General features: G+C 44.9%; 1 protein-coding gene across 1 annotated transcript in view; it reads left to right on the top strand.

Annotated features, from left to right (window-relative positions):
• Positions 1–25,879, top strand: part of rcor2 (REST corepressor 2) — a gene marked incomplete at its 3' end in the record, with an annotated part of 116,954 nt that extends 91,075 nt beyond the window's left edge. Inside the window, exons 10-13 of the mRNA XM_084321376.1 lie at positions 8,847–8,975; positions 17,555–17,622; positions 17,708–17,863; positions 25,529–25,879. Coding sequence (XP_084177502.1) covers positions 8,847–8,975; positions 17,555–17,622; positions 17,708–17,863; positions 25,529–25,879 — 704 coding nt within the window. The remainder of the gene's footprint in view (positions 1–8,846; positions 8,976–17,554; positions 17,623–17,707; positions 17,864–25,528) is intronic.
• Between the last annotated feature and the right edge of the window lie 509 nt (positions 25,880–26,388).

Genomic DNA, 26,388 nt, shown 5'->3' with positions numbered 1-26,388 from the left:
TCTCCTGCCTCTGCTCTCTCTCTCTCTCCTGCCTCTGCTCTCTCTCTCTCACACCTCTCTCTCCCTGCCTCTGCCCTCTCTCTCTCACACCTCTCTCTCTCTCTCTCTCTCTCAATTCAATTCAATTCAATTTTCAATTCAAAAAGCTTTATTGGCATGAAATTTCACAAATGTTGCCAAAGCACAATTATGACATAAACAGCAAACAACATTATACAATACAACAACAATATCAACAGAACAAGATCAAAGAAATAAAGGAGATGGTGCGGTGAATAAAACATGGTACATATATATATATAGTATATGTGTCCTACTGGTTGTCCCTTTTCTTGTGACATGAATTGACATATTTTGCAGCTAAAACTGCACATTCTTTCTGTTCCCCCAGGAGGAATGGCAATTTCTGCACTTCTGTCATACTTTGGAATTCTGGGGAAATTATTTCAATTTTTGGAAAGAATTCCTCCCTAATATTTCTGTAATTTTCACATTGTGTTAGGAAGTGTAGTTCTGTCTCTATGGCTCCATCATCACAAAGACAGCACAACCTCTCCTCTCTGGGCAGCCAGGTCTGTCTGTGTCTGCCCTTCTCTATCGCCAAACCATGGTCACTCAGTCTGTACTTTGTCAGAGTCTTTCTTAGATTCTTATCAGTTACTGTGCTGAGGTAGTCTGCCACAGTATACTGTCTGTTTACGGCCAAATATGTTTCTAATTTGTGTTGTGATTGTGTGAGTTGATTCCAATACGTAATGTATTTATCTTTTTCTTTGGTTATAATTTGGTTAGGTCTAATCTTCTGAGGCTGGCTAGGGTTTGTACTGTCAGAGTGTGAGATTGTCAGCCAGTTTCATTATGAGTTGACAAAAGGGGCTCCTTTGTAGGTCCAGCTCTTGGCAGCCAGGGCTTTATGATGATAGCAGGCCGGGTCACTTTTTTTAATATGGCTCCAGAATTTAATTGATCTTTTTTGCATATTTATGAGTAACGGATATTGTCCTAATTCAGCCCTGCATGCAGAGTTTGGGCTTTTCCTTTGTACCCCTGAGAATTGTTTTGCAGAACTCTACATGCAGGATCTCAATTGGATTTTTGTCCCATTTTGCCCAATCCGTTACTAATAAAGGGCCCCATACCTCACTGCCGTACAGTGCAATTGATTCTATAACTGCTTTAAATATTTTGAGCCATGTCCTGATTGGAATTTGGATTTGAACTGAACGCTTGATGGCATAGAAAGCCCTTTTTGCCTTCTCCTTGAGTTCCTTTACAGCTGAACAGAAATTTCCAGTGAGCTAATTTGTAAACCTAGATATGTATAGCTATTTGTTTGTTCTATTTGGGGGTCGCACCTATTTTGAATTCTGGGTAATTCTCTGCAACTGGGATCTTTTTTGGAAGGTCATAATTTTGGTTTTCTTCATATTCACTGTCAGGGCCCAGGTCTGACAGTACTGATGAAGAATGTCCAAACTTCGCTGAAGACCTTCTCTAGTAGGAGACAGTATGACCAGGTCATCTGCATAAAAGAGACACTTAATTTCTGTGTCTGTGAGAGTGAGACCAGGTGCTGCTGACTGTTCTAATAATAATGCCAGTTCATTTATATAAATATTGAACAGTGTGGGGCTGAGTTGCAGCCTTGCTTCACCCCTCTGCCTTGTGGGAAGAAGTCTGTGTGTTTATCTCCAATTTTGACAGCCAATTTGTTATTTTCATATATGGATTTAATAACATCAAAGGACTTCCCCCCCTATACCACTTTCTATTAATTTAAAAAGTAAACCTCATGCCAGACTGAGTCAAACGCTTTCTGGAAATCGACAAAGCATGCAGAATCTTTCCTTTATTTTGATTTACATATTTATCGATTAGTGTGTGTAGGGTGAAAATGTGGTCAGCTGTTTTATAGTTTGGGAGGAATCCAATTTGACTTTTGCTTAAAACATTGTGCTCATTGAGGAAATCTATAATTCTTGAATTTAGGATGCTGCCAAATAATTTCCCCAGATTACTACTAACACAGATGCCTCTATAATTGTTGGGATCATATTTGTCTCCGTTCTTGAAAATGGGTGTGATCACCCTTCACTCCAGCTTTCAGGGAAATATCCCACACTTAGTACAGTACCAAGTTAAATATTTTTAAGATGGCCAATTTGCATTTTCTGTTTGTATGTTTTGTATAACAAAGCAGGGTAGCCGGACCAGCACTCACAGGTTCAATGTTTTTTTAATTGGCAGCCTGAATTAAAGCAGACATGTTTCGGACAATGTCCTTCACTGATGAGGGACATTGTCCGAACATGTCTGCTTTAATTCAGGCTGCCAATTAAAAAAACATTGAACCTGTGAGTGCTGTCCGGCTACCCTGCTTTGTTATACTGAACTTTATGGGATTACAGCACCCAGTGTGAGTACTTGTGAGCGCGGTCTAACTTGACTATACTGTTTGTATGTTTTAACATCTCATTTAATATGCCATCAGTCCCACATGCTTTTTTGTTCTGCAGAGCTTTTAATTTGTCTTCCAGTTCTAATTCACTGATTGGGTAGTCCAGTGGGTTCTGATAATCCTTAATAGCGCTTTCAAGATTTTTTAATTGTTCAGAAATGTGTTCTTGGGCTTGATTCTGTGTTGGTTTTCTATAAAGATTTTCGAAGTGGTTTTTCCATGTATCTCCATTTTGAATGGATTGTTCATTTTTATGTTTCTTGGTAAATGAGTTCCATTTTTCCCAGAATTTATTTGACCCCAGAGACTCTTCAATTAATTGTAACTGGTTTTGTATATATTGTTCTTTTTTTGTTCTCAGTGTGTTCTTATATTGCTTTAGAGTTTCACAGTAACTAAGACGGAGTTCCTGACTATCTGGATGCCTGGTGTTTTTGGTTGGAGATATTTCTTAGTGTCTTCCTAATGGATTTGCAGTCTGAATCAAACCACCTTTCCTTGTTTGTTTTCTTTGGTTGTTCTGATTTTACATTTTAAATTTGATGATGAGGCCAAATGATCAAATATGTGGGTGATGTGTACCAGACACCACTCTACACCTTAATTATTCTGAGGGTAAATCTGGGCCAGGAAGGAGTTGTGGTATAATTATGTCCTCATGTAAATATATCCCCCTCCCTGTGTTCCCTTTACCTGTGCCCCCCCCCCCCCCCTCTGTGGAATAAGACACTCCCCTCCCCTGTGTCCCCATTACCTGTACCCCCCCCCCCATCTGACCTATCAAATGGGACCACACCCCCTCCTGTTAACTATATAGATCTCCTCTTGAGATCTATCCAGGCTTCTTACCTGGGTAATTTCAGCTGATCACCTGGGGCGAGAGCCTCAGCATTCTCTCTATGTATTCTATCTGTTTGGTTAATAAACCTTGTTATTATCCAAGCCTCGGTTGACTGAGACATTCTTCATCAGGATATCCACAAATATCCCACAGAGTCCTAGAAGAGACTGTGTTGACTCACTGACCATAGCATCCTGGTACTGCTCCAGACTGTTGTGAGCCCATCTGTATTTCATCTTTATGTTGTACAGATTACAGGGTTGAGAGCTTATATTACCTGTGTCTGCTCTTTTTAGATACAAAGTGATCTGAGAGTGATCTGATAGAGGTGTTTGTTCTTTTACAGTGAAGGCTCTCAAGGAGGTTAGGTCTAAATCTGTTATAGCATAATCAACGGTGCTGCTACCAAGTCTTGAGCAATATGTATACCGTCCAAAGGAATCCCCTCGCAACCTTCCGTTGGTAATGTACAGACCCAACGCTCTACAAAGCTGCAACACTTGTCTTCCACTCTTGTTTGTGTTTTTATCATAATTATTCCTGTTGGTAAGGATAGGGAAATTGCCTCTCTCCTGCCTCTGCTCTCTCTCTCTTCACACCTCTCTCTCTCTCTCTCCTGCCTCTGCCCTCTCTCTCTCTCTCCTGCCTCTTCTCTCTCTCTCTCTGCTCTTTCTCCTGCCTCTTCTCTCTCTCTCTCTCTCTATCTGCCTCTGCTCTCTCTCTCTCCTGCCTCTGCTCTCTCTCTCTCTCTCTGCCTCTTCTCCCTCTCTCTCTCCTGCCTCTTCTCTCTCTCTCTCTCTCCTGCCTCTTCACTCTCTCTCTCTCTCTCTCTCTCCTGCCTCTCTCTCTCTCTCTCTCTCTCTCTCTCTCCTGCCTCTGCTCTCTCTCTCTCTCTCTCCTGCCTCTGCTCTCTCTCTCTCTCTCTCTCTCTCCTCTCTCTCTCTCTCTCTCTCTCTCTCTCTCTCACACCTCTCTCACACCTCTCTCTCTCTCTCCTGCCTCTTCTCTCTCTCTCTCACACCTCTCTCTCTCTCCTGCCTCTTCTCTCTCTCTCACACACCTCTCTCTCTCTCCTGCCTCTTCTCTCTCTCTCTCTCTCCTGCCTCTTCTCTCTCTCTCCTGCCTCTGCTCTCTCTCTCTCCTGCCTCTCTCTCTCTCTCTCTCCTGCCTCTGCTCTCTCTCTCACACCTCTCTCTCTCTCTCCTGCCTCTGCTCTCTCTCTCTCTCCTGCCTCTTCTCTCTCTCTCTCCTGCCTCTTCTCTCTCTCTCTCTCTCCTGCCTCTTCTCTCTCTCTCTCTCTCTCTCTCTCCTGCCTCTCTCTCTCTCTCTCTCTCTCTCTCTCTCCTGCCTCTGCTCTCTCTCTCTCTCTCCTGCCTCTGCCTCTCTCTCTCTCTCTCTCTCTCTCTCTCTCTCTCTCTCTCTCTCTCTCTCTCTCTCTCTCACACCTCTCTCACACCTCTCTCTCTCTCTCCTGCCTCTTCTCTCTCTCTCTCTCACACCTCTCTCTCTCCTGCCTCTTCTCTCTCTCTCACACACCTCTCTCTCTCTCTCCATGCCTCTTCTCTCTCTCTCTCTCCTGCCCTCTTCTCTCTCTCTCCTGCCTCTGCTCTCTCTCTCTCCTGCCTCTTCTCTCGCTCTCTCTCTCTCTCTCTCTCCTGCCTCTTCTCTCTCTCTCTCTCTCTCTCTCTCTCTCTCTCTCTCCTGCCTCTGCTCTCTCTCTCTCTCTCTCTCTCTCCTGCCTCTTCTCTCTCTCTCTCTCTCTCTCCTGCCTCTTCTCTCTCTCTCTCCTGCCTCTGGCTCTCTCTCTCCTGCCTCTTCTCTCTCTCTCTCTCTCTCTCTCTCTCTCCTCTCCTGCCTCTGCTCTCTCTCTCACACCTCTCTCTCTCTCCTGCCTCTTCTCTCTCTCTCTCTCTTTCCTGCCTCTGCTCTCTCTCTCCTGCCTCTTCTCTCTCTCTCTCCTGCTCTGCTCTCTCTCTCCACACCTCTCTCTCTCTCTCCTGCCTCTTCTCTCTCTCTCTCTCTCTCCTGCCTCTGCTCTCTCTCTCTCCTGCCTCTTCTCTCTCTCTCTCTCTCCCTCTCTCTCTCTCTCTCCTGCCTCTTCTCTCTCTCTCTGCTTCTCTCTCTCCTGCCTTGCTCTCTCTCTCACACCTCTCTCTCTCTCTCATCCCTCTGCCCTCTCTCTCTCTCTCTCCTGCCTCTTCTCTCTCTCTCTCCTGCCTCTGCCCTCTCTCTCTCACCTCTCTCTCTCTCCTGCCTCTCCCTCTCTCTCTCTCTCTCTCACACCTCTCTCTCTCTCTCCTGCCCTCTTCTCTCTCTCTCTCTCTCTCCTGCCTCTTCTCTCTCTCTCTCTCCTGCCTCTTCTCTCTCTCTCTCTCTCTCTCTCTCTCTCTCTCCTGCCTCCTCTCTCTCTCCTGCCTCTTCCCTCTCTCTCTCACACCTCTCTCTCTCTCTCTCTCTCTCTCTCTCACACCTCTCTCTCTCTCTCCTGCCTCTTCTCTCTCTCTCTCCTGCCTCTTCTCTCTCTCTCTCTCTCCTGCCTCTTCTCTCTCTCTCTCTCTCTCCTGCCTCTTCTCTCTCTCTCCTGCCTCTTCTCTCTCTCTTCTCCTGCCTCTTCTCTTCTCTCTCTCCTGCCTCTTCTCTCTCTCTCTCCTGCCTCTTCTCTTCTCTCTCTCTCTCTCCTGCCTCTTCTCTTCTCTCTCTCCTGCCTCTTCTCTCTCTCTCTCCTGCCTCTTCTCTTCTCTCTCTCTCTCTCCTGCCTCTTCTCTTCTCTCTCTCTCTCTCCTGCCTCTTCTCTTCTCTCTCTCCTGCCTCTTCTCTCTCTCTCTCCTGCCTCTTCTCTTCTCTCTCTCTCTCCTGCCTCTTCTCTTCTCTCTCTCTCTCTCCTGTCTCTTCTCTCTCTCCTGCCTCTTCTCTCTCTCTCTCCTGCCTCTTCTCTTCTCTCTCTCTCTCCTGCCTCTTCTCTCTCTCTCTCTCCTGCCTCTTCTCTCTCTCTCCTGCCTCTTCTCTTCTCTCTCTCTCTCTCTCTCTCTCCTGCCTCTTCTCTTCTCTCTCTCTCTCTCCTGCCTCTTCTCTTCTCTCTCTCTCTCTCCTGCCTCTTCTCTCTCTCTCTCCTGCCTCTTCTCTTCTCTCTCTCTCTCTCTCCTGCCTCTTCTCTCTCTCTCTCTCCTGCCTCTTCTCTCTCTCTCTCTCTCTCCTGCCTCTTCTCTTCTCTCTCTCTCTCTCCTGCCTCTTCTCTCTCTCTCTCTCCTGCCTCTTCTCTCTCTCTCTCTCTCTCTCCTGCCTCTTCTCTCTCTCTCTCCTGCCTCTTCTCTTCTCTCTCTCTCTCTCCTGCCTCTTCTCTCTCTCTCTCCTGCCTCTTCTCTTCTCTCTCTCTCTCTCCTGCCTCTTCTCTCTCTCTCTCTCCTGCCTCTTCTCTCTCTCTCCCTCGACGGTCTAACACATGCAGACTCTCCTCACTTCAATGAGGTGTCCTCTGTGTAAAGTTGGCCAGTTTTTCTCAAGCCAGTTGACCGAATTTAGAGCACAATTATAGGCAAACAATGTCTTATGTCCGAAGATTTTGTTATCCCCCAAAATGCGTCAACTCAAACAAAAGTAAAATGAAGCCTGGCAAGTGATGCATTAGGAACAAACTATTTTTTTTAATCTACTGATTTAAATATATATATTTATAGACCATTTCAACTGTGAATAACCAGTTAGACTGTCGGTGACTGGTTAGAAGAAATATATTTGGCATCATTTGCATCTCTACATGAAACATACTCATGACTCATACTGATCGGAACGTGCAATGTAACTCACTGTGCCTTTGTATATATATATTTATCCATTTACATTATTTTCTAGCACTCCCTTGTATTTTTAATATGTTTAAGTTTAAGTATTGTGTGATTTTGTGTGAAGGGCGGACTAGCAAAGTAAGATTTTCATTGTATGGCAAACTGTCTGTTTAACTGCACATGACAACAATAAACAATCTTGAACTATTAAAATCCCCTTTTCTTTTGTTGACTATAGGTCAACAGTCTTGGTGCCTGTGGCAACTTTTAGACCTTTTTAAAAAGGTAAACACGAAGCAGGAAGCTCTGTCTTTAGCGTCATCTGGACTCTTCTGTTGATGCCACGGCTCTCTGCCAGTCTGCCTGTTTATGACCCTGAAGGTCCTGCAGTGGCTTGATGACGGGAACTGAAAAATACGTAATTCATAACATTCATATTCATAACTGTGTTATAGGATTAATTTAAAGCAGAAGAGCAACGACGGGCAGAAATGTGTGGGAATGGAAAGTGTGCTTCTTAGCCCAGCATCTACAGGGTTAACCCTTAGCCTCCCCCTTCAGGACTTCCACATAGATTCTATCCATCCCTTCTCTACCTCCCCCCCCTTCCTATGCACTCCCCCCTCCCTTCATCCTGGATCTCTGATCCCTCTCCTCTTTCCACTCGTTCTCTCCGTCACCTCTGTCTCTGTCTCTCCAGCTCTCCATATGTTTTATTCCCCCCGGAGGGACTGGAGATTAGTCTTAATCCACCTTTTCTCTCGCTCTCTCTCTCTCTCTCTCTCTCTCTCCCCATTTCTCTGTCACCTTCAGCTGCTCTCTTCTTTCCCTTCTCTCTCTCTCTCTCTTTCCATACCTCTTTACTAGGGACGGGCGTTCCGAGTAATTTAGTAGTCGATGCAGTGGTTCTCAAAGTGGTCCGGGGACCCCCAGGGGTCCTTGAGGGGGTTCCAGGGGTCCCCAGAGAAATGGGGAATAGTTTAATAGTAGTTTAATAGTTAAAAATTGTATTAACAATAAGTCAGCCCAATGAGAATGTTTAAGAATGACTACTCTGATCTGCCACTCTCTCCGTTGCCATCTCCCCACCTACATTATAGAATGAGTATCATCTTGGATGGGGGTCCCTTGAACAAAATGTCATTAAATGGGGGTCCCTGATCTATTTGGGGGTCCTTGACACAAAAAGGTTTGAGAACCACTGTCCTTATACATGAAAAACAAGTACTCCATTAGTCGAACATTTAAATGAGCAGTCTGATGCACACGTGTGAAATTAGTATTGTGATGGACGTCTGGAGGTAAGCGAAGGTAAAATTGTTCTCATAACCGTATAAGCATCCCGTATATGTCGTATAAGCATCCAATCTATAATGTGCTCATGCCTGATGAGGGATTCTCTCCTTTTAGGAAATGTATGAGTTGCATTGACTTGGAAGTCTTTACTTGAAGCTAATGCTAACTGCTCAAGGTAAAGTGAATAGAGTTGCTAATTTAATGCCAACCAAACTGTGATAATAATGATTTGAGTCTAAAGTAGCCAGCTACTGCTAGTCAGAATATTAGTAGTTTTCAAACTATGTAGATGTAATTTTATTTCATAGTGTTGGCAATATATTCAACAACAGTCCAAACATCCCATTCAGTGTTTTCCAACATAACCATTCAATTCAATCTGAAAGGATAAATCAACTTGTGGCACAGGTGATTCCACAACGAGTACTCCATTACCCCTTCTCTCTTTATCCCTCCTTCCCATTCATCTACCTCATTCTCTCTCTCTCATATTCCCTCAATCCCTCCCTCTTGCAACTAATCTCTCTCCTTTCTCCGCAGCCTGCCCCCAAGATGAACTCTCGTTGGACCACAGAGGAGCAGCTCTTGGCTGTACAGGGTGAGAGAACATTCAAGCTGGCTCTCCCTCCTATAAAACACACACACACACACACACACACACACACACACACACATAGGGGGGGGGGGGTCCACTCCAAAGGTTTATAGATGTCTGCTTGCATCTCATCCTCAATTCTGTTGGTTTGGCACACAAAGCTCAGAAGTTTGACTTGTTGTGATGAATATTCCCACATGACAACAGTATCAAAGGAGAGTATGATACATTATATATTATCTGATGTGTATCAAAGGAGATTATGATACATTATATATTATCTGATGTGTATCAAAGGAGAGTATGATACATTATATATAATCTGATGTGTATCAAAGGAGAGTATGATACATTATATATTATCTGATGTGTATCAAATGAGAGTATGATACATTATATATTATCTGATGTGTATCAAAGGAGAGTATGATACATTATATATTATCTGATGTGTATCAAATGAGAGTATGATACATTATATATTATCTGATGTGTATCAAATGAGAGTATGATACATTATATATTATCTGATGTGTATCAAATGAGAGTATGATACATTATATATTATCTGATGTGTATCAAATGAGATTACCATTCTCAGTTCCAGGTCTGTGGCAGGGAATACATGAGGCTAATTATGCAAATTGCATAATCTTTCAATAACTGCAGTTACTGCACACCTTGGAGTATCTGATCCCGCTTATACTTTGACCACTTGCCAAAGACATCTTTTGCTCATATTTTCTATGGTAAAATACAAGGAAATATGTTTATTTGATCTTGTGTGGGGCTCATTGCATTGCATGGTCTCAATAAAAAAAGGGAAATGCAGGTCTCCTTCAAAACAACCCAAGGCACGCTGTAGGGTTTGTACACGATTCAAATGCCTTTATTTTTCATTGGCAATATGTATTTTAAATGACCAACGTGTTGTGCCCCACATGGAGGTCAGGGTAGTTTGGCTGGTACGTAAATAATGTATGCAGCCGAGATTCTTATGCATGATACCAAAAGCACCAACATCTGAAGTATGTAGCGGATGGTTGCTGCACAGTTCTCTGCCGCAGGTTATTTTCGGTTGTGGGTCAGTGAAGGGTTTTCCAAATAAAACAACATTTGTGTGTTTTTTGTAAAACTGACAGCATATCCTCCTGACTGCACAGCTAACGAAGGAAACCGCTGTAGTAGTTGTAGTAGTCGTTTTAATCGGTCATCACACAAGATACAATATGCACAATCATTCCAGACTGTCGACGGTCTTTGATTTTGGCAGTGACTGAAGAGGTAGAGGCTGAAGCATAATGCTTATATATGCCTGTCCTATATTCTTATCAAATTAAGCCTCCAAAACCCAAAATATTATTACAAAATGAACATTATTCACATTTGCAACCCTCAAAAATAGCTATATAAACCATTTTGTAAACCAAAATCAAATGACTCATTCTTAAATTTAGATCTGCATTGTTCCACAAGTTAACCCCAACAATATAAATACATCTCCTTCTAATCCCTTTCTTGGCTTTTTGTACACTAAACTTACAAACATCTCTCCAATCATATTTGCTCTCCTATATTGAAAAAAACCATTGCACAGTCCGGGAGTAACTTTGCTTTAGCTCAGTACATTAGTTGCATTATTTTATAATAAAAGCAAATCATTCAATTTCATAACATGGGACTTTATTTATTTCTTCTTCTGGTATTACAAATGGTCACTTCCACCTGGGTGTGCAAGTCCTCACGTATGTAATATGTCACACATACTGCACTCCATGTACTGAACAGTAAGCAACAACAGTATGTAGTACGATGTCATACTTTCTGTATGTAGTACGATGTACATACTTTCTGTATGTAGTATACACAATGGTCAGCAGTATCTTCCACCTGTATTGTGTTACACTAATGAGTTGCAGTATCTCACACCTGTATTGTGTTACACTAATGAGTTGCAGTATCTTCCACCTGTATTGTGTTACACTAATGAGTTGCAGTATCTTACACCTGTATTGTGTTACACTAATGAGTTGCGTGGGCGGATGGTTCTCTATGAATCTGTAGCAACCATCCCCAGGGGCGACAGTGGCTCAGGAGGTAGTGTAGGTTGAATGTCTGGTAATCAGAAGGTTCCTGGTTCGACTCCGGCTTCTCCCGGCAGAGTGTCCAAGTGTCCTTGAGCAAGACACTTAACCCCTAACTGCTCCAGATGAGTAGGCTGGCACCTTGCATGGTTGCCGGTGTTGTTGGTGTTTGAATGTGTGAGTGAATGTGTGCCATACGTTTTGGATGAAAGCACTATATACAGTAAATGCAGTCCATTAATGTAGTCCATTAATGTGCCTATTGGTCAAAAACAAGGAATTCTGCATCATCAGTAGAAGGGAGCGAGACAAGAGGAAGGGAAGGAAGAGAGAAGATGTACTTTTATTAATCCCCTTGGGGAAATTCAACCTCTGCATCCATTCGGTAAGTCCGATCACACCGCCATCTTTCTTTTGCCAAAATATAAACAGAGTCTCAAGCGAACGCCGGTAGTATCGCGAGAGGTTAAGCGTTGGACCGTGACGTCAGAGGAGACACTGCAGGCTGCACTTGAATGCACAGACTGGAATGTATTCCGTGATAACACAGCCAATATTAACGACTACACTGAAACGGTGCTTGACTTTGTCTGTACTCTGGTAGAAGAAACGATCCCCTCTACCACAATTAGAATCTACCCAAATCAAAAGCCCTGGGTAGATAAATCCGTCCGTGAGGCTCTGAAAGTGCGCACATCAGCATACAACACCGGGCTGGTGACAGGCAACATGGAAGAACACAAGACGGCAAGATACAACGTCAGGAGAGCAGTAATAGAGGCAAAACGGCGTTACAGGGATAAAGTTGAACTTCAGTTTGAACAGGCTGACTCTAGAGCTATGTGGCAGGGCCTCAGAACAATGACAGATTACAAAGGCACCTCCCTCAAACTGAACAGTGACATCTCCTTAGCAAATGATCTCAACACCTTCTATGCGAGGTTTGAGGCTGTGAATAACAACACCAGCCTACAAGCCACGGCAATGGGGGGGGGGGGGGGGGGGGGGTCTGCTGATGGAGACTCAGTGTTCAGGGTAACCGAGCACGAGGTGAGGCGGACCTTTAAAAAAGTGAATATCAGGAAGGCAGCAGGACCGGACGGCATCCCCGGCCGCGTCCTAAAAGTCTGTGCCGACCAACTGGCCCCGGTATTCACTGACATATTTAACCTGTCCTTAGAACAGGCTGTCATCCCCACCTGTCTGAAGAAGTCCACCATCATCCCTGTACCCAAAAAAATCTACGCCTGCTTGCCTCAACGACTACCGCCCTGTAGCCCTCACCTCCATAGCCATGAAGTGCTTTGAGAAGCTAGTGAAGGGCTACATCTGCTCCTCCCTCCCCATCAACCTGGACCCCCTGCAATTTGCATACCACCCCAACAGGTCCACGGAGGACGCCATAGCCCATGTGCTGCACACAGCAGCATCACACCTGGACAAGAGGCAGGGGAACTATGTGAGAATGCTGTTCATCGACTACAGCTCATCATTCAATACCATAGTCCCCTCCAAACTCATAGCCAAGCTCAGGGACCTGGGCTTGAACTATGACCTCTGCCAGTGGGTCTTGGACTTCCTGACGGGCAGACCCCAGGTGGTGAGAGCAAGCAACTGCACCTCCTCATCCATCACTCTCAACATAGGGGCCCCCCAGGGCTGTGTTCTGAGCCCCCTCCTCTACTCCCTGTACACACATGACTGCGTGGCACAGCGGAACAACAACACAATCATCAAATTTGCTGATGACACAGTAGTGGTGGGCCTGATCTCTGCCAACGACGAGAGGGCCTACCTGGAAGAGGTAGCGAATCTGTCACAGTGGTGTCAGGAGAACTGCCTCTCCCTGAACGTCAGCAAAACAAAAGAGATGATTGTGGACTTCAGGAGGTCGGGGGTCAAGGACTACAGCCCCCTCAGCATCGACGGGGCACCGGTTGAGAGAGTGAACAGTTTCAAGTACCTCGGAGCCCACATATCCGAGGACTTGACATGGACCACACACATTGACAGTGTTGTGAAGAAGGCACGACAACGCCTCTACTTCCTCAGGCGCCTAAGGAAGTTCCAAGTCAGTCAGAAGATCCTTAAGAACTTCTACTCATGTACAATAGAGAGCATCCTGACTGGCAACATCACCTCCTGGTTTGGGAATAGCACTGCACAAGACCGTAGCAGACTACAAAGAGTGACACGTTCAGCCGAACGCACAATTGGAGGGGGGCTTCCCACCCTCCAGAACATTTACAACAAGCGGTGCAGGGGTAAGGCTAAGAGAATCATCAAGGACTCCAGCCACCCGAACAACTGCCTCTTTGAACTGCTGCGGTCAGGCGAGCGATACCGGAGTCTTAAGGCGAGCACAGAAAGACTCAGAAGAAGCTTCTATCCCCAGGCCATCAGGCTGCTCAACGAACAATAAACACTATGCAACAACCATCAAATGCACACAGCACACACACCCACACGCACACACTCACTTTAAACAAACAACACACTGCAGCACCCACTCTCCACACTTTAGATCACATAAACACACTTTATATTTATTGGTAAAGGATTTGCACTACAACTCGTACACCTTACTGTAAATTGTACCTAAATTGTACCTCATCCCATTTCTGCTTTGCACTATATAGTATTGTATATTAGTACATTGCATAGTATATTGTATATTGTATGGTAACTAAGTTACTTCTATTCTGCATCGAACATTGTACATATGTCTATACTGAACAGTGATGCCACAGATTACTTGTAAAAGTAATCTGATTACTGATTACTCCTTTAAAAAGTAATCTTAGTTACTTTACTGATTACTTGATTATCAGAGTAACTTAGTTACTTTGAAAGTAACTAGGTTACGAAGTCGTCGTCCCTGCTGCTGCCACAACATAAGAATGACAAAAAGAAATTGAGTAAAATGTACTCAGTTTGAGTAAAATGTACTAATAGGGCAGGTAGGCCTATCTATAGATCTATAGATTTCACAAAAGATAAATTGTCAATAACACCACATGTAGGCTGATATGTACCCTACCTTTGAGGCCTACCTGCCCTATGGTTCTAATGTTCCTAGTGAAACAGGGGAGAGGGGTGAGTAAACCAGTGATTATATCTCAGTAACAGAATCTTCTCAAACCTCTTGTCAGAAAGTCTGTTCCTTCTAGGCGTGAGCACCAACCCTCCCAGACTAAAAAGCCGTTCCACAGGAGCACTTGATGGGTTGGAGTGTTATACTTCAAGAAAATGTTCTTTATGTTTGAATACCTATCCAGTATCTGAAGCTCATGCTCTTAAAAAACAGTATTAAACGGTACTGCTCCTCCTATGCTATTATTATTTATTATTGTGTGCTACTGACAACCTACATACTGCAGTATGGTGTTCCATGTTCATGAACAGTGCAATGCAAAAGATGTTTAACTCAAAGGTGGAACATACCTGCACTATGGCATCTGGAAGGCCTGCAGTCGTGTCCTGCAGGGTGTCCTTCAGAGCGAGGGTCTTCTGCATCAGCACTTCAAGTGTGGGTAGTAAAGTTTAAATCCAGTAAAGAAATCCAGCTTTTGCTGGTTGGCTGGTGCACCTCCGAGTCCTGTAGAAGTCGATGCTTCGGCTTTGGTTTTTTTTCTATCCGTTTGGTCGTGCTGTGCTGTATATTCCAGATGCGGTAGACAGTATTTTGTTTCCTCCGCATAGTGACTGAACTTCCAGTGCAAGAAAGCGTTACCAGCGTGAGCGTCTCCCTGCTAGCTCGCTATGTTTTGGTCAGCCTGATAATAACTAACAGCCGTGCCCACCAGCATGGTGCAACACGTGAGGTTGCGTGCTGTGACGTCACTCCCCAATACAAGGAAAACGGCTCCAAACGTATTTTTGACTGTCGAAAACGAAAGAAAATACTGCATTCCGCCTGCATTATGATGAGATAGTAATGAAATAGTAACGCACAGCCACTTGGACAAGTAACTGCAATCAGATTACTGGCTTGTAAAGATTAACGCGTTAGATTACTATTTTCGGGGAAAAGTAATCAGATTACAGTAACGCGTTAGTGGCATCACTGATACTGAACACTGACTTCTATTTTACATGCTATACTATTTTATTTCATACTTATCTTGTCTAGCACAGTCTCTGGAGCGTAACAGTAAGAAGCATTTTGTATAAAAGTATTCTGTACTTCTGTATGACAACTATTAAAGAAACTTGAAACTTGACGCATCCTAACTATTCAGGAGCAGTGGGCAACAGTGTGGTGCTCGGCCATGGCAGGATATACCGAGCATGCATGTCCTCTGGTGTGGGAGGAAACCCACACAAACACAGGGAGAACATACCAACTCCACACAGAAAGGCCCCCTGCTGGGGGTTGAACCAGGACCTTCTTGCTGCTCCGCCGCCACGCCGCAAAATATATTATCTGTTGCGTGTAAACAAGCTGGTGTTGTTTACCCAAGGGCTACTCGTGTTGGATCAGCTGATGCCAGAGGGTAGTGGATACATTATAACGTTGTGACATTATTTACAGTCTGTGATCATTTCTTTCAAGGAGGAGTGATTTCTATTAGCTTGCATTACAAATATAGATGGCACATTAATTAAGAATTTCCATTAGGCTCCACCCGTGCAGGTTGTGAAATGAATACATTCCTCCAACCAATCAGAATTGCGTGTCAGGCAAGTCATGATGCATAGAAACAGTCACCGCTATCCTCCTTAGAAACGGTGAGTGCGTTTACAGTGGTAGTCCGTCTATCCTGTATTAACACTACAGCAGCCACAGTAGACCATTTATTCTGATTGTTTCTCCCACGATCAGCCAAACTAATGCAGGGTTGGGAAACAAAAAGGTTTTGCATCCTGCAAACAGAACTGCTGTTACCAAACCAGTGACAACAAAAACCATAGTATCCCACATGGGACGGATAGCTTAAAAGTAGGCTACTTCAAAATGTATTTGTTTGTTCATAAAGCTCGATATTTGACTTGCAAATCTTGAATTCGAGACTCGCTGTTCTCTATAAATAGAAGGATAACAAAAGAGTCAATACTGTTTGGAATTTTGAGAAAGTTGTTGCTCAGGAAACTGCGCTGGGTCTTCTGCGCTGAATGGAGGCTGACTCACCTGGTCCTGGTTTAAAACTGACCGCAGGCTCTTTAATACATCATTAAAGGAACACGCCAACATTATGGGGAATGCACTTACCGTCTTCTCCAGAGTCCGACAAGAACACAGATACCAATTTCCTCTGTGTTCAGTAGAAAGTGATCCGGCTACAAGCTAGCCTATCTAAGCACAAATGAATAGAAGCGGATAGGGACCAGCTAGCCTAGCTGTTGGCCCAAAACACCTGGTGGTAGCTAGTGGTCCCTGTATAACCTGTGCTAAACTAGGCTAGTGGTCCCTGTCTAACCTGTGCTAAACTAGGCTAGTGGTCCCTGTCTAACCTGTGCTAAACTAGGCTAGTGGTCCCTGTCTAACCTGTGCTAAACTAGGCTAGTGGTCCCTGTCTAACCTGTGCTAAACTAGGCTAGTGGTCCCTGTCTAACCTGTGCTAAACTAGGCTAGTGGTCCCTGTCTAACCTGTGCTAAACTAGGCTAGTGGTCCCTGTCTAACCTGTGCTAAACTAGGCTAGTGGTCCCTGTCTAACCTGTGCTAAACTAGGCTAGTGGTCCCTGTCTAACCTGTGCTAAACTAGGCTAGTGGTCCCTGTCTAACCTGTGCTAAACTAGGCTAGCTTGCAGCCGGATAGATTTCTACTGAACGCACAAAAGTAGTAAATTGGTATCTATCTTCTTGTCTGACTCTGGAGAAGACGGTAGGTGAATTTCCCACAATGTTGGCGTGTTCCTTTAAGTCACATTTACATTTAGTCATTTAGCTGATGCTTTTATCCAAAGCGACTTACAAGTTCTGTACGACAAGACATCAGGAAGGGCACAACTCTATCAGCTGAGTAACAATGTTCATCAAAGTGTTGAGTGCTACAGTGTAGGTTAGTTTATTAGGACAAGTGCCCGACAGTAAGGTTAGTTAGGGTTAGATTTTTTTATTTAATTAAATTTTTATTATTTCGGATAATGGTTGAAGAAGTGCGTCTTAAGTCGACGGCGGAAGATTGGACTGGTTTCGGCTGTCCTAACTGGGATGGGTAGTTCATTCCATCATTGTGGGGCAAGGACTGAGAATAGGCGACTTCTCTTTGATGACCCTCCCGGAGCTCGGATAGGAGTAGGTCTGAGGCGGCCAGAAGATGCAGAGCGTAGGGGTCTTGAGGGTGTGTAGTTAGAGACCATTGACCGGAGGTAGGCGAGAGCGGTTCCCTTTGCCGCACGGTATGCCAGGTCGAGGGCCTTGAGGGCACGGTCGAGTCAAACTTCTGATAAAAAAAAATAATAATAATAATGAAATGGATTGAAAACCACAGATTGGTTTATGGATTTCATGACTGTGAAACACAATCATCAACCAACTCTCTGTCTCTCTGCAGCAATCCGGCGGTACGGTAAAGACTTTGTGGCCATCGCTGAGGTGATTGGCACCAAGACCACGGCTCAGGTGAGTGTCTCTCTGTAATAAAAGACACAGACCCTCTCCATCCATTGATGTATAGATCCAGTTGAACGTCTCTCCCTCCGTCCAGGTGAGCTCCTTCTTCGTCAGCTACCGCCGGAGGTTCAACCTGGACGAGGTGCTGAGGGAGTGGGCCGCTGAGCAGGTGGCCACCAGCAGAGACCAGAGAGAGCAGCGCAGGAGCAGCGAGGAGGTGGCAGGAGGCCAGGGAGCCCAGGAGGAGGAGGTGAGGAGCAGGTTAACATGGTGGTCATCATGCAGCACAAATGCAGTACAACGAAATTAAGTTCTTATCAGAGTGCACAGGTAACGGTAAAGTGCAATAACGATATAAAAGTGATTAAACTGGAGTATATATAAATGAGTACTACTGAGTAATCAGATGTATGTACACCACCTTGACGGGCCCAACGGGGGGAGGACCAGGGCTGGCTGTATATAGGCTGTGTGCCTGTACATCATCACACAGTCACTCCAGACATCCACTCACAGAGAGACCGGGACAGGGGTTAGAAGACAGACATCCTGACTATGTTCCCATCAGCTCTACCTTACTCTAGCAGGTAAATAGAACTAACTAAGCTAATGGTCTGTCCCAGACCAGGTAAGATCAGGGTAGACTGAAGGAGAGAGAGAAAAGATGGGTCTTGAGCAAGGATTTAAATACTTCGATGATGAAGCGTGGTAGGCAAAGGCTCTGTGGCCGGGGCTTTCTTTTTTACCCTAGGGATCTATAGGAGCCCCGCATTTTGTGATCAAGGAGGTGAGTATCGTGTAATGAGATCAGATAGATAGAGCGGTGCGAGCCCATTCAAAATGTTATAAGTGGGACTTCCGGTTTGACCGCGGAAGAAAATGGCAGCTTAACTCACGAGCTCCCCGACAGCAAAATGATATAGCCCCGGAAAACATTTATTAACAACACCAGGGTATATATTTAATAGGGATGAAATCACAAGACGTAGGGCGAACACGATTACAACTGGAAAAGACGACGGAATGGCAGAGAATGGCGATACAACGGGAGGAAAAGATGGCGACGATGAATCTGAACAAGAAGCCACGCTGTTGAACATCTACAGGGAGCTTAAAGAGTTCAGAAGAGATAATGAGCGTCAATTTCGGGAAATAAAAAATGAGATGAACAAAATGAACGACAGACTTGGTGAGGCGGAGGGAAGAATCGGAGAAAATGAAGATGTGCTTGATGCGGCTACGGTTTTGATCAAGAAGCTAATACAAAGACAGGCCGACACGGAGGCTAAACTGCTCGACCAGGAGGGCAGAGCGAGGAGGGAGAACCTACGAGTATATGGTATCCCAGAGGAGAAAGAGGGAAAGGACATGCACGGCCTGTTTAAGGACGCACTCGGCCTGCCTCGTGACATGGACCTTCATATCGAACGAGCACACCGGGCATTAGCCCCAAGGCCTACCAGCCCGCAGCTGAAACCACGGTCAATCGTGGTTAAGTTTGGGAGCTACAAAATGAAGGAAGAGATAATACGCCGGATGTGGCAGAAGAAAAACGTCTCGTGTGACAATGAACGTTTCTTTGTCGATCATGATTTCCCCACTGAAATACTGAAGAAACGAGGAGAATATGCCGAGGCCAAGAGAGTGATGAAGGAGAGGAATCTCAAGTTCCAGACACCGTATCCTGCGAAAATGAGGGTATTTTACGAAGATGGCACCGGCCTGTACCAGAGCGCGGCGGAGGCGACGGCGGATATGGCAAGACGTGGCTTCAAGATCACCGTGGTGAACCCTACTGCCGACCCAGATCGAGAGGAGATACTGCGTCTACCTGGCAGACAGTGGGAAGAAAACGGGGACCGGGAGGCGGCATCCAGGCGACGGAGAATGAAGGCCCCGCACAGCAGGGCAATGAACAGCACGGGTACCGGGAGAAACTCCAGGGATTCAGACGGGGACAGTCGGAGGCGGTCAATTAAGATAACGATCAAGAAGCACATGGATACAGATAAGTCGCAGGGGCATCGTCATAGAGTAACAAGCATCGCAAAGTGCCAATTTGTATACGTTTTTAAAAAAAAATTAAAAAAAATATCCTGGATAGATAAAAAAGGGATGACGAAATGAACCACAGTCTAATATGGATATGACATAGAAGTTACAATGTACCGGGGGCGGCTACGTGGCGTAGTGGGCAAGGCACTCGCCACGAAATGCTGGAGACGCTGGGCTCGTCAGTTCGAGCCCAGCGCTCCACATTTGCTTTCAGTTTAAGATAAGATAAGATAAGATATTACTTTATTAATCCCCTTGGGGAAATTCCAATGACACACATACAGCTCAATGTCTCATTAATAATAACACATCACAATCATTACATTTTTACAGTAACAACGGCACAGCATAAATTCAACAGACATGTACATTTGTTGACACATGTCATCTACAGAAGGCCTGAGACGCTGTATGCGATAGTCGGCAGCAACAACACTAAGTAGTAAAACAAGGCATCGTGCGCCAGGTGGCGGGAGGGAGGGAGGGAGGGAGGGATGGAGGGAGGGAGGGAGGGATGGAGGGAGGGAGGGAGGGATGGAGGGGAGGGATGGGGGAGGCTAGAGGAAGGGGGGGGGGGGGCTGGTCGTCCACAGTAATACACAGTGGCCGTATTAGGGGGTGGGAAACTGAAGGGTGGGGATCGGGCGTTGTGGACAGCGACTCCTACAGGTCGGTTGGTGCGCCTGCGCAGTAGAATCAGGAAGTGTCGGGGGCAGCGTGAGCCTCCCACACGTTACTCCTCGCCACTGAGAGATCGAGCTGCGCAGGTGAAAAGATGCGACTGCTGTTACCTCAAGTACCGGAGGGGACTTGTGCTATGTATGACTTAGTCCACATTGCAGCCGGCTTGTGGGAGGCAAGAAACAGCGTTCGTGACAGGGCAGGGTTGAATTGGATGATACGAAATTGGGATGGGAGAAAAATATAGAAAATGGGAGAAAAGGTGGATCAAAAGAAAAAAAGAAGTTACAATGTACCAATATGTATCTAGGGGATATACAAATGTTAATTGTTGGAAGAGAAAAAACGTCACCATTTTGACAAGTTCAGTTGAATTGATCACACTGTATATAGACTACAGTGTGAGCCATACGTTACATTAGGGTATACAAAATAGTAGGGGCACAGTTTTGGGCAACCTGCCTTGTGCCAAATGCACTCTTCTGTTAGACGAGGGGGACCAAAGTGCACAGGTGAGTATCGATCTCACCCTCGGTACAATTGTTCCATCTGGGGTCCTATCGAACGTAGCTTGGGTAAATGTGGGGGGGGGAAATGTATTTGTTTTTATGTGTTCCTTTTTATTTCATCATATACTATGCTGTTGTACAGTATGTATATCATCACAGTCTCAGGTCCTAGATATGGAAATATGGGATATAGCGCCCCAGACATAGAAGCACTACGTGCAGGAGTGCACAGGGGAGATACATTACAAGGGATATGGGGCTGATTAAAATAGTATCGTGGAATATAGACGGATGTCATCATTCCATTAAGAGAAAAAAAATACTGACGTTCTTGAAACAAAAAAAGACGGATATTGCACTAATTCAAGAATCACACCTGAATGAGGAAGAGTCGGCCAAGCTTAAGAGGGATTGGGTGGGACAAATATTCTATAGTACGTTCTCTTCTAGGAAGAGGGGGGTGGCAATATTAGTGAGAAAAAACATAGACATTAAGGTGCACAACAGTTTCTCACATGATGAGGGGAGATGGGTTATATTGGATGCTGATTTGGAGGGACGGAGAACTACATTAGCTAATATCTATGCGCCCAACGTGTCGCCCTCAGACTTTTTTCATGAAGTATGTGAGGTGATTAGGAAGATAGGGAATAGCAACGTAATCATAGGGGGGGACTTCAACCTGGTTGGAAACACCTTGCTGGACAAGTCATCTCAACCCAGGACCGCTGACAACGCAGGGAGACTTGCGGTCGGTGTACTGGTAGAGGAATTGGGTCTAGTGGATATCTGGAGGGTTCTGAACCCACAGGAAAGAGACTACACGTTTTACTCTCACCCGCATTCCTCATACTCTAGAATTGACTATTTCCTGATCTCTAGCGCACTGGTAGAACAAATAGCAGATACTGGGATAGGGAACATTGTAATATCTGATCATGCTCCGGTTGATTTGGTGATCACATCCATAGAGGAGGGGCAACGGTCTCGGAGATGGCGATTCAATAACCTAATGTTGAATGATGAAGTGTCATGTGCATACATTAGAACTATATTTAAGGAATTCTGGGAACTTAATGAAGGGTCAATAGATGATAGTGGCATAATGTGGGACACATGTAAAGCATACATGAGAGGACGACTCATACAATACAGTGCAATACTAAAAAGGGCAGAGAAACAAAAAATGACAGCATTGGACGAGGAAATTAAAGCACTCTCGAAACGGCACAGTCCGAGACCAGACCCAGAAACGTGGAGAAATTTGAACAAATCCAAATATGAATTGAACAACATATACCAAAAAAAGGCTGAATATGCTTTATTTAGGACCAACCAAAGATATTATGAACAAGGGGAGAGAGCGGGTAAAATACTAGCAAATCGGGATAAACAAATGCAAAATCAAAGTATTATATCCTCAATTCGTAAAATAAGAATGACAAAATTATTACGGACAAAAAGGAAATTAATAATGTTTTCAGGTGCTTTTACCAGGATTTATATACCCCACAGGCGGCGGTGGATCAGGTAAAAATGGACGCGTTCTTCAACAAGATTGAATTACCGTCGTTATCGAAACAACAAGTAAAGTCAATGGAGGGGGAGGTCTCGATAGAGGAAATGCATGCGGCAATCAACAGCCTTAAATTAGGCAAAGCACCAGGAGACGATGGGTTTACTCCCGATTTCTACAAACAATTCAGTGATATAATCTCTCCAAGACTATTGAAAGTATATCAAGATTCACTGTTAAAAGGGAGCTTGCCTACTAGCCTGAGATCGGCCACTATTACGTTACTACAGAAAAAGGGCAAAGACCCTCAATACTGTGGGAACTATAAGCCTATATCACTGAGCAATTTGGAAGAAAAAGTATTGGCAAAAATACTAGCGAATAGAATAGAAGATGTACTACCAAGTTTGGTGCATTCAGACCAAGTGGGCTTTGTGAAGGGGAGAAACTCAGCTGATAATATTCGCAGACTCCTACACATAATGTGGAAGGTTAGGAATGATGTAGAGCCTACAGTGGCCTTCTCATTGGACGCCGAAAAGGCCTTTGATAAGGTGGAATTTGCATTCTTATTTCACGCGCTTCGGATTTGGACCATCGTTTACTGGATGGGTAAAACTGTTGTACACAAATCCGATGGCCTCTGTCTTGACTAACGGGATCGTATCCTCGCCCTTTAATCTAGGACGGGGGACGAGGCAAGGCTCTCCGCTTTCTCCCCAAATGTTCGCGCTTTTCCTTGAACCACTTGCTATCGCACTAAGGACTAATCAAGACATCAAAGGGGTAGTAGCGGGACAGGTGGAACATAAACTATTTTTATATGCGGATGATATCTTATTGGTGTCCAGCAATCCCCAAACAGCAGCTGGGGTCATTGGAACTGTTATCGAGTCCTTCTCCGAAATTTCTGGATTCACAATCAACTGGAGCAAATCAGAAGCAATGCCTCTCTCAGTGCTGTCCCCCTGCTATTAGGAGGGGATGGCAGTACAGGTGGATGCCGTCAGGGTTGATATACCTAGGAATAAAGTTGATCCCAGGTCTGAAAGAGATAGTACAAGCCAATATTGCCCCTATAATCGAACACGTTAGTGCTCTGACCCAGAATTGGGCCAAGATGAATATGTCCCTCCTTGGGAAGATAAACTTAGTAAAAATGATATTGGCTCCCAAATTAAATTATATCCTATATATGCTGCCGCTGACTCTCCCGACTCAGTTACTCAAACAGTATGACAAAGTCATTAATGTATATCTGTGGGGGGGGCAAAAGGCCACTATTTGGTCGGGCCAAAATGTATGCAGCAAAGGAAAATGGCGGCTTATCCCTGCCTAAGCTAGACTGGTATCACTATGCGTTCTCGCTCTCCCAGCTCTCCAAATTGAATCACTCGACTGAGGAGGCACCTGCTTGGGTCAAGATAGAGGAGGAAATGGTGTATCCCTCGTCCCTGGAATCCTTCCTGACACAATCAGACAGACCTATACCTCTTAAGAACCCTCTAATGGCGTTTGCCAGGGAAACTTGGAATCAGTCGCACAGGCTGACTGGTGATAGCCCATATCTGACTACAAGAGCCTCTATATGGTATAATAAAAAACGAAAGATTTGTAAGAAATCAGTCATATGGGACGACTGGATTAAAAGGGGGATACATGTACTAGGTGATATAGCCGGGGAAGATGGGGTTTTACCTTTTGAGGATATTAAAGAGGATTTTGGTATAGATAATAAAAACGTCTATAAATTCCTACAGATTAGACATTGTATATCGTCATCAATGGGAGGGCCAAAGTGTGGCCCGATTACTGCAATTCAAGAAATATTTTATAAAGGATGGCGTAGGAAAGGCGGTGCGTCAAGATTCTATGATGTTATAAGAGAATACAATGCACCCAAGTTGGCGGGTCTGAGGCTGAGCTGGGAGAACGATGTACGTGAGAATATTACTGAGGAAATGTGGGAGAAGCTGGTGTCCAAATGGGGTAAATTATCTCGGGAGGCGCAATCACAACTTATTTTTTACAAAGTGGTGAACAGAAGCTATTGGACGCCTAGTAAACTGGCCAGACTGAAATTAAGGGACAGTGACATCTGCTGGAGATGTGAGAAGGAGACAGGCACTTTACTACACATGCTATACGAATGTGAGAAGGTCCGGAAAATGTGGGATCAAATTGTGATATTCCTAAGTAAGGTTCTGAATGTGAAGATAAATAACGCCCCAATGGCATGTGTTTTGGGTATAGTACCGAAAGGGATTAAACTGCCTAAATACCGGGGAATGTGGTATAGAATGGCCATGATATCAGGATGTAGAATTGCATTACGACATTGGAAATCACCTGTTGATATTACTTTTAAAGAATGGATGGAACTAATGTTCCGGACAGCATCATATGAAAGGGTGACATATAGAGTCGCAGGAAGAGAGGATATCTTTGCTGAGGTATGGGACAGTTTTCTACACCTGACTGAACGGTCTGGGGACGAATGATTAAGGTGGGGTTTCAGTATTATCAATGATGAAGGTGAAAAATGGGATCTGACCTGATGGTACCTATACTTTATATTGTATTATGTATGTATATGCATTAACGTATATGCATCTTGGTTATATATGCACATATAGTAATGTTTTTTTTTGTTAGTATTTTTTATAATTTCCATGTCTGTTTTTGGTATGTCTGTATAAGTCTTTTGTATGTTTTATATGTCTATACAAAAAAAAAAAAAAAAAAATCTTGGAATTTGCATATTATGCTGTTGAAAGATATCTTTGAATATTTGTAAGATTTGTGCAAAAATATATATAAAAAAAATATATATATATATAAGTGAGTAGCAACACTTTAAAGTCAGATCTGGCCTGAAGCCAGTGAAGGGAGGACAGAATGGGAATTTCAGTCACTGATCTAACTTGGTTTTCTCTCTCCTTCTCCTCTCCAACCTCCCATGCCCTCCTCTCTCCCTTTCTCTCCTCCTCTTATCTTCTCCTTTCCTTTTCTCCTCTCCTCTCTCCCTTTCTCTCCTCCTCTTATCTTCTCCTTCCCTTTTCTCCTCTCTTCTCTCCTCTCTTCTCTTTCTCCTCCTCTTTTCTCCCCTTCACTCCTCTTTTCTTCCCCTTCCCTTCACTCCATCTCTTCTCAGGTCAAAATGGAAGACTCCCCACCAGACTCTGGTGGCAGCTCTCCTCCCTCCCTCTCCCAGCCCCCTCCGCTGCTCCGCCCGGCGCCTCCCTCCGCGCCCCCGAGCCTCCTCCGTCAGCCCCCGCCTCTCCAGACGCGGCCCCTCCAAAACCGCGCCCCCCACAACCACCCGCCCCCGCCTCTGATCCGGCCCGCCATTTCGGCCCCCAGCCAGGGGGGGAGCTCTAGTCTCAGGGGTTCCTTGGGAGGAAGTAACAGCTCCTCCCCTCCCAGTTCTTCTACTGCTGCTTCTGGGGGTGCGCTGCCCCCGTCCCTGGTGGGGCTGAAGGTGGAGCAGCCCAACTCACACTGACGCAGAACAGTAGAGCTATAGACACAATAGATACAGATGATTCAACACACATACATAGATGCTTACAGACACAGTATACAGGCATGCACACAGATGTGTATAGATATCATACACGCGCACACACACACACACACACACGAGACAGGCGTGGGTAGATATCACTCATTCACACACACACACACACACACACACACACACACGAGACAGGCGTGGGTAGATATCACTCATTCACACACACACACACACACACACACACACACACACGAGACAGGCGTGGGTAGATATCACTCATTCACACACACACACACACACACACACACACACACACACACACACACACACACGAGACAGGCGTGGGTAGATATCACTCATTCACACACACACACACACACACACACACACACACACGAGACAGGCGTGGGTAGATATCACTCATTCACACACACACACACACACACACACACACACACACACACACACACACACACACACACACACACACACACACA

Source organism: Notolepis coatsorum (assembly GCF_963971535.1).
Source record: "Notolepis coatsorum genome assembly, chromosome: 1".
In the NCBI taxonomy this organism is placed as follows: Eukaryota; Metazoa; Chordata; class Actinopteri; order Aulopiformes; family Paralepididae; genus Notolepis; species Notolepis coatsorum.
Note: the sequence above shows the minus strand (reverse complement) of the source record. Positions and strands in the feature narration are given on the sequence as shown.